The sequence below is a fragment of the Podarcis muralis genome, chromosome 1 (genome assembly GCF_964188315.1).
Source record: "Podarcis muralis chromosome 1, rPodMur119.hap1.1, whole genome shotgun sequence".
Classification (NCBI taxonomy): domain Eukaryota; kingdom Metazoa; phylum Chordata; class Lepidosauria; order Squamata; family Lacertidae; genus Podarcis; species Podarcis muralis.
The window spans coordinates 108,690,968-108,703,283 of record NC_135655.1 but is presented as its reverse complement, the minus strand read 5'-3'; the positions used below and the strand labels follow the sequence as shown (position 1 = coordinate 108,703,283).

General features: G+C 41.0%; 1 protein-coding gene across 1 annotated transcript in view; it reads left to right on the top strand.

The window, feature by feature from the left end:
* The window catches only part of LOC114605946 (sodium channel protein type 2 subunit alpha-like), a 98,606-nt gene that overhangs the window by 70,784 nt on the left and 15,506 nt on the right, over positions 1–12,316 (top strand). The window contains exons 18-21 of the mRNA XM_077936934.1: positions 5,844–5,961; positions 8,586–8,740; positions 9,753–9,926; positions 11,283–11,405. Coding sequence (XP_077793060.1) covers positions 5,844–5,961; positions 8,586–8,740; positions 9,753–9,926; positions 11,283–11,405 — 570 coding nt within the window. The remainder of the gene's footprint in view (positions 1–5,843; positions 5,962–8,585; positions 8,741–9,752; positions 9,927–11,282; positions 11,406–12,316) is intronic.

Below are 12,316 nucleotides of genomic sequence, written 5' to 3'. Positions count from 1 at the left end.
ATGTTATTTCCTACCGTTCTTACTTCTCACAGGACTAAACTCAAACTGGATCAACCAAGAGTGCAGCTCTGGTGGTTTTTAACCAGGCACAGCAACGTGTGTCAGCCATTTTGAACAGGTTACCTCAGCAATTCATATGTATACATGATCACTGTTGAACAAAGATTGACTGGCATGCATGCTAATCTGTATATTCCCCTCTTCATCCATTGTGATACCAACAGAAATATACACAAGCTGATCTGCAATTGGAGTCATGCGACGCTCATCCCAGCATGATCAGCACACTCCAACATTCACTGTGTCTGATGATATCTACATAGCATTTTGATAAGTGAACTGCATGGTCTGTGGCACTGGTTATCAAGCTGTGATCTGCAGGCCACCAGAGCTCTGCAAACCTCATTCAGGTGGTCTATGGTGTGTCCATGAAGAACACTTGCAGTTTGAATTCTTGAGGAATTCTATGGAATTCAAATTGCAATACAGTAAAATATAAGAAATAAAAGAAGTGATTTTTTAATTAAAAAAATATGAGTCATACAGCACCTAGCACAGCACACTACCATTGCTAGCACAACAGAAAGAATTAAGTAGTCAACCCATTTTCATGTGGTCTTGGGCTGGGAGGAAGGTTAGGTCCATCAGTATAGTTGGGTCTTGAATTCTAAAGTTCCAAGCGTGCTCAAGTTTAGTAAGAGCTAGTTGTACTTTGGAGAAATTACATAACCGGTCGGAATGTGATGAATATTAACATTGCATTTTCATTAGTAAGTTCTTTAATATAATAAACTGATATATGCATTCCTTAAGGCATAATTCATTAATTTACAGTGCATATTTATGCATAATTGCAAACGTCCTAGTATGCTCAAGGAGGCTTAATGACACGTAAGTTTGAAACAGGATTTCCTTCGTTTTTCATGAGTATAAAAGCATGACAACTCTTTTCTGTTTCATAATGACATTTTTAGGGATGAATAGGAATCAAATGAGGGTGTTGTTGCTTTTGTTCCCTAAATGTTCGTGGTAGTGTTTAATTTAAATTTTGATAGATGCAACTGAGTACTGGTGGACTTTTTTGTCCTCTTGTCTTCTGTGGAAGACTAGGAAATACAGGGATGGGCCATTCTGTAATTGACAGCAGAAAAATCTTGCCTTGGAAGTGGATGTAGTGGCCATACCCTATGGTAGACTTACATTGACATCACCACTAACAGTAATTTGCACTTTATCATGTTTCCTGTTAGGTGTTTGGGCAATTGGGTCCTCTGGCTACATTCCAGTCAGGTAGGGCACCTTCAGGGATGAAGGATCCTTCACAATCTTTCCTCTGAGCCATGAGGAGGAGGCCTGGGGCTTGGCAAACTAACTGCTACCTCAGTGGCTGCAGCTGAATATGGCGATGGCCAAGGAAGTGATTCTGAGTGCAGCTTTCCCATAATGATGTGGCTGTTGACAGTCTTTGCCAAAGGCCCTGGAAGACCCATGAGGGGGTTTTCCATGCCATGCGGAGTTTAATGAGTAGGAGGTAGTAACTCTGCTTCTAATCCTGTTTCACCACCTGATGAAAACTCATTCATTCACCCAAGATTTTGCTGGCAATGAATACTTTCCTTTCTTAACCTTTGGTTTGGTTTTACTGTTTTGTTTTGTTTTTACAATTATTGTCATACAAGTTTTACATTGTGCTTTGAGATTTTGAAATCAAAAGTGGTATAAATATATTTTGAAGTAATTTATTTTTAAAGGATGACTCGTTGTGCCAACAGATGCTACAGGACTTGCCCCTTTTCCCGTTCTCCCCCCCTGCCCATGTGCTTCCATAATCAGCTATGGGGAATCCTCGAACCCTACAGAGCAGATTTTTGGAATGCTGAGCAGCGGGGGGAAGAGAGGAATCGCTGTTGTGCAAGCAGAAATCCATTGCATAGGTGAGGTGACACGGTTGGGTGTCACCCTATACTTTTAAAATCTAAACATTTCATCCTTGTTACAACCGCTCTCTCACAAACCTTATTCTAAGGCACAGGGTGCAATCACCGAAAGTAAAGCTGGTAGAGTACCTATTTGAGTTTAGCTAGCGCATCAGAATCTGCAGCCTTGCTGAGTTCCATTTCTAAGTTCCGAAGATTTAATAAATTCAAAACAGATCTGGCTGGCTTCCCAATCCAATTGCATGCGTGTTTCATCATAAATGCTGAATAATAATAATAATAATAAATTTTTATTTACATCCCCCCCTCCCCAGCTGAAGCCGGGCTCAGAGCGGCTAACAACAGTAAAAGTAATACAACATTCTAAAATCAATTCATTCTAAAATCAATTCAAAATCAAATTAATGGCAACCATTGGGCTGGAGTTCTATGAGGATTACCAAAGGAGGGGGTCAGGCTGTGTCTTGGCCAAAGGCCTGATGGAGCAGCTCTGTCTTGCAGGCCCTGCGGAAATATGTCAAGTCCTGCAGGGCCCTAGTCTCTTGTGACAGAGCGTTCCACAAGATTGGGGCCACAGCTGAAAAAGCCCTGGCTCTGGTTGAGGCCAGCCTAACCTCCCTGTGGCCTGGGACCTCCAAGATGTTTTTGTTTGAAGACCATAAGGTCCTCGGTGGGACATACCTTTCACTTGCTAGTTTGTGTGTCCTCTCACCATGAGCTGATTTAACCACTAGGCAAATTAGGTCGCTGCCTAGGGCAGCAAAATTTTAGGGGTAGCAAAATTAGAAGCTTAGCAAAATTCAAAATGGCTGCTCCTTCCTAACCACTCATATGGAGTGTGTCCTGCTCTTGCCAGGTGTGGCTGTCCTGTTTTCTCCCTTCCCAGGGTCATTCTGACCACTCTCTATTTTGCTGCTGTCAGGGAAAGAAGAGAATAAGATGCACCCTTCCATGGGCTCAGTGGATGTTGGGTAGCTGCAGCTGCTGATTAGCACCTGTAGTAATGTCGCTTTCACTATTCTGCATTGGACCAGCCTAGGAGTGGCTCATTCCGGATTGGCAGGCCCCACGGATGCATACAAGGCAGGCTGGCAGGCTGTTATGTAACAGAAGAGGAAAATGTAATATATATTGATCACTTGTGATTTTTATAATCCAGTTCAGAATTACTTCACCCTGTCTCTGCTACAGCATCTTACAATAAAAATGCTCTCCATATTAAAATGATGAAAGCAAATGTTCATGTAATTAATTAGATTTGAATTGGTATTTTCCAGTTCAGAATAATTAGAAGAGTATTCATTGTTGCTTTTGTCTTTTTTATAATGCTTCTTGTGTATAAAGACCTTCACAATATTTACACAACAGCCTCGTGAGGTAGATCATTCATAATTTCCTTTTACAGGCAGGGAACTGGATACAAGTGTCTTGCAGTTTACCAGTTGCTTGTTCATCTGGAATGAATAGCAATCTAACTGTCCTCATAAAATACCTGAGTAGCAAATAACATGAGAGTCTATCACAGGGATAATTTGTGCTCGTAAATCTTTCTGCTATCTTAGGGTTGCCATATGCCTGGAATTTTCCGGACATAGCTGGAATATGCCAATCGGAAGCAGTGTCTGGGTGCAAATCGCTGAAATGCTGAATTTCCTGAAAAATAGCTTTTGTATCCGGATTTTCACTTTTTGAACTATGGCAACCCTATGCTATCTGCAGCAGATTGAAACTAAAACAGAAAAATCCAAGCTAGCATTTGTAGGTGCAGTCAATAAGTATTTTTTCACCTTTCATTTGACATAGGTTTTAAAGTGAATTGGACCAACAGAGGTTCTCTTCCATCCATTTTCCCAAGCAGCTTCCAAAATGATGACCTTCCTCCACTTGAGTTTGATGGACTTAGGCTACATTGATCAGGATACCTTCTTGAGAACGAAAAACCACAAATTATTTTTGTGACAATTACTTTCCCAATGATTAGCTTTGATGGAAGGAGAATTGGCAACATATTAGTATGGGCAGGGGCTGGAGTGTCCTTGTGACTGGTCCATCTCTGAGTAATTATTTACATGGTTGGTTATACACACCCATCGGGTCCATGGCAGCACAATACTTAACATCATATTCAGGATAAATATCTAGATTGTCAATAAGATTATCACTTTCAGGGAAATATTTGCTTTTCAAAAAAATGATTAGGAACAGTTCCTTTAAACATCTTAAATAAGTTTTTAAATAATTGGAATAAAAGTTTGAAAATCACGGAAAGGTGTACATCATCCCTGAATCATGTAAGTCAGAATGCAATAACTGTGATTAGAATCGCCCTGTATTGTTTTAACTGTGCTTTCATCATTCCCCACATTCATCCAGCTGTTGGTGCCATTTCTGATGTTATATACTGTATGGTAATAACATTGTATCAGGCCAGAGAATGCCATAATCACAACTACTTTGGTTAATTTTGGTACTCAGACCTATCGTGGGTCATGCTATTTATTTTGGCCCTGCCTTAAATTCAATTGCGTATTTGATCTCGATGGTCAGGTTCGAAGGATGCCAAACAAATTGCAGTCACAACCTAAAATGAGAATTCTCTAGCACTTGAATCTATAATTCTCTGAATACTTCTAAGAGTTGGTCTGAGTACCAGAGTAACAAAGAGTTTAAAAATGCATAGAAACCAACACATCTATGCACTTGCAAGAGAGAATGCAAAATAAAGGCCGTGGGAATGAAATAAATATGTTTCTTTCATTGTTGACATTTCCTTTTTTTTTAAGAAAAGTAGTTTGTTTGGGGGTGAAATGGTATCCTGTGATTATCTGTTGTCTGGTGAACCCCAGTTTATTGTACCATATCCAATATTGTTCTGGAAGGTCCCATGCCCACCAGGAGCTGTTTTTCAGGGAAAGAGGGAATGGATAGGGAAGATAGCCAAAAATTGGTTGCCATGCCTTGCAGAAGTGCTTTCTGCTAGCATAGAGCAACCCCTAGATCTTTGTGGGGGTGGCGGGGAATCAATCACTCACATCCAAATTGAGAGCTGCTGATTTCAACTTTTTTTTTGGGGGGGGGGGTTCCTGTCTGTGGTGCAAGCTTGAATTTAGCATTATAAATAATATTGATAGATAAAGCTGTTTAGCAGTGTGTGTTTTTTCTGCTGATCAACTAATGTCAGTTAAGTCAGAACTACTATGACAAAATTGTTCTTTTTTGAAAAGAACAATTTTAAGAGCAGCAGGAAAAAATTGCACCCTCTATACATTTATTGATAAATTATGCAGATTGACACCAGATTTTTTTTTTGGGGGGGGAAGGATATTCTTACTATCATTGCCCAAAAAGCATTTGAAATTTCCTTTGGTAACTAACAATGCAAAGCTGCATATGGGTATGTTTAGATGTTCTAAGGCACTTGAACCCTATTCAGGTGTTGCAATTTCCACCCGGTGGTTGCAGAGTCTGTCCCCACCTGCACTGCCCCCAAACAGTGGCTGCATCCCTGACTTCCCATGCTGATCGGGAAAGTCTGAAGGGAACAGGGGTCATGTCTAAGTTCATTTGGTTGTGTGCATTTGGAAGCCTCTCCTATTGGAAGTCCTGTATTATCAGGGTTCCCAGTCACAGGGAGGCTTCTCGGAAGATTAATTTAAACTTATGAAGACCCTTCAGGGCTTCCCACTCAACACTGGAAGCTGGGAGGTGGAGTGGACATACAGATGGGCTGGCATGTAAAGGTCCAGTAATCTGAAGCAGGCTTTTGTGAACACAGCTTTGCTTTTCTGGAAATCTGATTTGAGATGTGTGAACATACTCCCATGCATGCCCAGTCACATTAACCTCAGCTCAGAATACAATGCATACTGCTTTTTTAAAAAATGCATTGTGTGATCTTACTTACAGAAATTAAGTATTTCCAGCACCACTGAAGGCAGCACAATTGATGTTGCTCCCCTGGGAGAGGAGGAAGCGGAAGATGCAGCAGAAGACCCATCACAACCAAAGGCTTGCTTTACAGAAGGTATCAAGGGCAGCAAACCTAACAGTGGGGATTGCACGCAGGACAAAAATATGTATTTTGGAATTCCTATACCCTGTGTGTATGCGAGGAAGCAGGGGGGAGATGTTCAGCCAACTGAGGCTTATGACTTTATGCTTATCACAAAGTGGGTTGTGGCCTATGGAAGCATATGACAAAATAAATGTGTTGGTCTTATTGGTGCCACAGATCTCTCTATTTCTTTTGCTACAACAGACTTAACATAGCTACTCCCTCTGGGATTTTTCCTTGAGGAAATGCTATTTTAAATGCAGTTGCTACTTAGAGTAATGAAGCTGTTTTAAATTTACATTGTGTGAGTCAGTTTAGCAAACAAATGTAGGTATGGGCAGAATGTCTGGCACCAGCAATATGTATCTGGGTTGTATTCAGCATAGCGCTACAGCTAAGGTTCCATCAGGGCAACAATTTTTCCTGCAGGATTGAAACTTCACCTCTTCCCCAATCCTGCACAATTGTTCTGGGCTTTCCATAAATCATAAAATTGGCTAACAGCTATCCGATCCATATATTGTCAGGAGGATTTTTTCTCTCTTTTAAGTCATTTCTTTAAATGAGCATTTGTGGTGAAACATATCAGATTAATGGCGGACTATCAATCTGTTACAGTGACGTTTCTCCCTTTGGAGTTGAGAATCAATATGTTGGCCTGTTCCTTGAGGAAGGGCATCAAGTCTATCCACTGCTCCAGATTGTCAGTTGGGGAAAAAAATTCCATCGCTTTGAAATTGGAGTCTAGAATAAGTTTGCTGACTTTGTCCCAGAGGATTTCCTACTCTTCAGGATGCAGTTAGCAAATTGTTTCCTGCTTCCAGACTCCATAGGAAGAGCCTTTCCATTGATCCATTGTTGTCCTGTCATTAAGCAGAATGGTAGAGAGTCCTGGGGGTACTCTGTTTCTTTGTCTGAGAAAACAGAAAGTAGAAACAGTACCAAAGGTTTCCTTAAAAAGAGGTATTAAGCCGGAGTGTTGCTAGGTACAGATCTCTGATGACAAATTAGCAAAAAATAAATAAAATTGCATACGCCATTTTATATGTATAGATGCAAATTTAGACTGACTTTCAGAGGTAGTAGTAACAATAGTGTGAGGGGAACATGACACTGGACATTATGAGTGATCCAATAAGGCCACAAACCATAGTCTTCCACTATGAGAATGAACCATGGAGAGCCTCAGGCTTGCAGGCTCCTCCTTCCCACATCTCTCACGTCTTCAAGGAGGCCAGAAGCTTTTGCTTTTGCTCTTAAACAAAACATGATTCCCATTATGCTGGAACTCAGAAACTGTGGTTTGTATTAAGTCTGGTTAGAAAAAAGTCAATCTGAAGCCATAGTTTGATGCTGACTTTCCCCTGCTGCCTGGAGTTAAAGCAAACCACAGTTCCCTGCTTTTGTTGCACTAGAAACTTAGGTTTGCTTAAAAGCGGAAGCAAATCTTGATTATAAAAGAGTTCTAGCAGTAGTTCGAGTGTTAGTTCATTCATATAGCAGAAAATCGTGTTTTTCTGATTACATCTTAACTGTAACACTGTACTCATTATACATGTGGAAACACATTCCCCACAACAGCCATATTTGCAAGGGTGAAATAGGAGAATCACATTTTTCAGGAACAAAGGACTATAATTGGTGTTCTGGGGAAATGCAACAGAGGAGGAAGAAGATGTAACTCCCTGACAATGTATCTCTGCACATATATGAAATCAGGTTCTCACTCAGAGCAAGAAACTGAACTTATTATGTTTGTTATTCCATAATACACATAAAATACATAATGCCATACACATTGATGATGCTACATTAATAATCACCATCATTGTGCACAATGTATTTAGAAATACTGTTGTATAATTTTTAATTAGATAAATGAATCTGGCAACAGTACAGTGGTACCTTGGGTTACATACGCTTCAGGTTACATACTCCGCTAACTCAGAAATAGTACCTTGGGTTAAGAACTTTGCTTCAGGATGAGAACAGAATTCGCACGGCAGCAGCAGGAGGTCCCATTAGCTAAAGTGGTGCTCCAGGTTAAGAACAGTTTCAGGTTAAGAACGGACCTCCGGAACGAATTAAGTACTTAATCCGAGGTACCACTGTAAAGACAAAAGAGCAGAAACTCATAGTCTGTGTCTTAACACCTCAAAGACCTGTGTTGGTGGTCGATTATATAGCCTCCTTCATCAGATTCATACATTAGTTTCTACAGCGCCACAAAACATTTTGTTTCCATAAACATACCTTTGATTACATATTTCAGTATTGTTCATTTACAGCAATGGCTTCAGGACATGAGAAACTCGTGAAGCTGGATACAGAGAACTATGAGCAGAACTATGAATGGAAAGGCGGTGGGGTGGGGGGAGTCACACCCTTGTGGCTTCTAGAGAGTTGGGGTGCCTTTTGGAAAACTGTGGGAGGTGGCACGTGAGGCTGTAGGGAGAAGTGAAGATCTATGAGGATTTCCTTCCATTTGCAGAAGGGCAGCTCAGGGCCCAATCCATATCCCGGAGTTTGCCTAAATATTTTACTTTATTTTATTTTACTTTGATCATTTCATCCACCAAATATTCTGATTCCAGGCTGTGTACGGAGATTCAAATGCTGTCAGGTCAGCATAGAATCTGGAAAGGGCAAATTATGGTGGAACCTTCGCAAAACCTGCTATAAGATAGTGGAACACAACTGGTTTGAAACCTTCATTGTCTTCATGATCATTCTCAGCAGCGGTGCTTTGGTAAGTGGAATATAGATCATTATGTTGTCGAACGGAGTATATTAATTTGTACACAATTTGTCCCAATTTGTACACAAATGAATTTATTTTGGGGTGGTCTTCTATTCCCTTCTAGTTATATGACTTTTTTTACATATATTTCTCCCTTTGAAATCCAAGTAGCTATTCGTTAAGATTCTCTTATAGTCACAGTTGGGTTTGTCTATTACCATGCTACCATTTTAGTTTCCTTTCCTAATCCTGACCTTCTCACTTAAAACAAGTTGTGGGAATGTGTCCCTCTAGATCAGCCTTTCTCAACCTGTGGGTCCCAAGATGTTGTTAAACTACAACTCCCATCAGCCCTAGCTAGCAAGGTCCAACAACATCTGGGGACCCACAGGTTGAGAACCACTGCTCTAGATGGACTACAACTCCCATCATTCCTAACCTGTGTGGGACTGATGAGAGCTGGAAGTCCAACAACATCTGGAGGGCTATAGGTTCCACATTCCTGCTTTAGTTTTCAAGCCTTTTTCGAATAAACTCCTAATTCCTTCCCATGAATTATACTGCATTATGCCGTATTTTGGGTATTGGATTGCTAGTTTTAATGAAACAGAATTGCATTGCATTTTGATATTTTTTATGTTGTTTGTTGCATTTTGATGTATTGGGATGAATTTTATTCTTGAGAGGCTATGTTGAAATCAATTAAATAAAATAGCAGGAACTTCTTTAAAATAGTTTTTTTAAGAGCGTTGGTAGCATCTAGATGTCTTATAACTTGTCAAACAGTTTGGTTCAGGTACGTGTTTTGATAATGTGTAGATTCTGCATTTCAAGCAAATGTTAGAAAATGTTCCAATGGAATAGCAAGTCACAAGTGTCCAAAATGTAATTGAGATGTACATAAATATAAAGCATAGCCTTTAAAAATATCAGGCACAGCAGAATGAGTGACATTTTGTCTCTCCACGCCCCACCCCCCCAGCCAATATGACCTTATTTGTAGTAGCGTTTTCCTTCATAGGCTTTTGAAGATATATATATAGAACAGCGCAAGACTATCAAGATCGTACTTGAATATGCAGATAAGATCTTCACATACATCTTCATTCTGGAAATGCTTCTGAAGTGGGTAGCTTATGGGTTTCAAGCCTATTTCACAAATGCCTGGTGCTGGCTCGATTTCCTGATAGTTGATGTAAGTACTTCCTTTGCCTAGCAGCTTTGTACATTGAATTGTTGGTGAGCCATGCTTTCATCATAATGCATCATAATATTTAAAGTGGGCTATTTTGGCTCAGTTACGCATCGCAGTCAGAGCATGATGCATTCTTGTACTCCCAGTCACCTTCACCGGTTTAGGTATCTTACCTAGTGGGTGTTTGCTTCAGCGACCTAACACATAGTAGCTATGGGAAGGAACTGGTAATAGAAGTCCCTTGCTTTTTATTCAGGTGTGTTCAGTAGATATAAGGATTTGTTCAGGTCTCTCGTGAACTGGGCTGCAACACTTTGCCCTCTGTTTGTGCTCAGCGCCCTTTCTGCAGTGATACCCATAGTTATCAATTTCTCATCCGATGTGTTCTTGTGTACTCATGACTGCCTAGATGTGGGGATGTGGCAGCGTTGTAGTGCTGTGCCATGTGACTTGATGTGTTCATACTGTAATCTTCTCCTTCTATATCTCACGTAAGCTTGATTCTGTGCTACGTTTGGCTACTGGCATAGTCAGGAACCTGGCCTCCAACATGCCTGGATGCACATTGGTGTATTGGTCTTGTGGTTAGTAGCTGGGCTCATTCTGTACCCATTACTGAATTGTTTGTCATTTACAGTATAGGTGGGTAATTCAGGGAGGTGAATAACAGTAAGATAATTCGGACTTTAGGTGCATCATTTGCTGGAACACTGTCCTGTGATGGTGCAAGACCCATATGGAGTGAACTTTGAAAGGCACCATATCTGAGGGCACCATATCTAAAGGCAGGAACCTTACTAAGCAGACCTAGGTCTCATCAAAGATAACCTGGGAAACCCATTTCACTGCCCTAAGTTCCACCCTGGGGAAAAAAGGCAGGATATACAGGTAGGTAGGTAGGTAGGTAGGTAGGTAGGTAGGAACAGAAATAGTTTGCCCAGCAGTGGCTGCAACAACAGCCTCCCATCAGCAATTTTGCTGCCACTTAATGGGAAAGGAGGGGACAAGGAGACAGCACAGGGTTGTGTGGGCAAGCTAGTGATGGCAATGTGATGGGTTTTCCAGTTCATCTACACAGCCCTAACCTTGTAACCACCTCATCTGTCCCCCTCTTAGTATGTGGTGGTGTTGCCGCTGTTGGCAGGCTATTGTTGTGACTCCATCCCACCAGGCGAGCTGTTCCTGGGGAGGAAGGAAGGAACATTCATCTCTGTTTACTTGGCGTAATGCAGGTTCCCCTTCTGGTTTAAGTTTGCAACCGAGCTGATATTTGAATTCTATCTGTTGTTTTTGTTGTTAAAAAGATATAATTTATACTTTTTCAATAATTCTGTAACTGTTGTCATTTCTGAATAGGTTTCTATAGTGAGTCTAATAGCCAATGCCTTGAACTTTTCCGAACTTGGTCCCATTAAATCGCTTCGGACACTGAGAGCCTTGAGACCTCTGAGAGCATTATCGCGATTTGAAGGAATGAGGGTGAGCAAGACAACATTACATAACAATTGAGGGACTCGTGGTCAGAAACTGCAAGCGGTATCTCTGTTTCTTAATGTAAGGGTATCGGTGCTGTTTTAGTTTGCAGTTGCTAGCAGGAAAATTGCTTTCAACCAGGGATGGGGGGTTGAGAATAACCATAATGCCCCAAAAGGAGTCAGTGGGATGTGTTGTGAGCCACTTTGTGGTATAGACATTTAATTAATTATAGTAAACATTACATCCAAGGCGTGCATTACTTTTTTTGTGTGTGGCATCCACACGGAAAATTGTTGTTACTGTGATTCACTTTTATCCCATCCTTTTCCAAGGACCTCAGGACTGCACACATGGGTTTCCCTTCTGTTTATCCTCCCAGCAGCCCTGCCAAGTAGCTTAGACTGAGAGAGGAAATTCCCCCAGTAGGCTTTGTGAATGAGTGGGGTCGTCTCAGTACCAAAACCCTAACTGAAAACCAGTCCCACCCAAAAGGGAAAGGAGAATGTTAGCCACTTTGAGACTCCTTTGGGTAGTGATAAAGTGGGACAGCAAATCCAAACTACTCTTCTTCTTCTTCTTCTTCTTCTTCTTCTTCTTCTTCTTCTTCTTCTTCGGTGCCTTCACCACCACTGAGTAGGCCTGATAACAAGCACATACATATCTTCAGTCAAATTCAACAGGAGCTTTTCTGCACTTGGATTCTAGCTGCCCCCCACCCTCCAATACTGGTGTCCCAGACAATAGCCTCTTACCCAATCTCCTTCTTTTGGTTATAACCCAAATGAATATCATCCCTTCCCACCCACTCTGCAATAAGCTGATATCTCCGCGTGTAAGAGATTAGCTCTCCTGTTATATTCACAGCCTTCTGTTCTCATTTGTTCTCTAATATATTATTAAGCACATAATAGGAT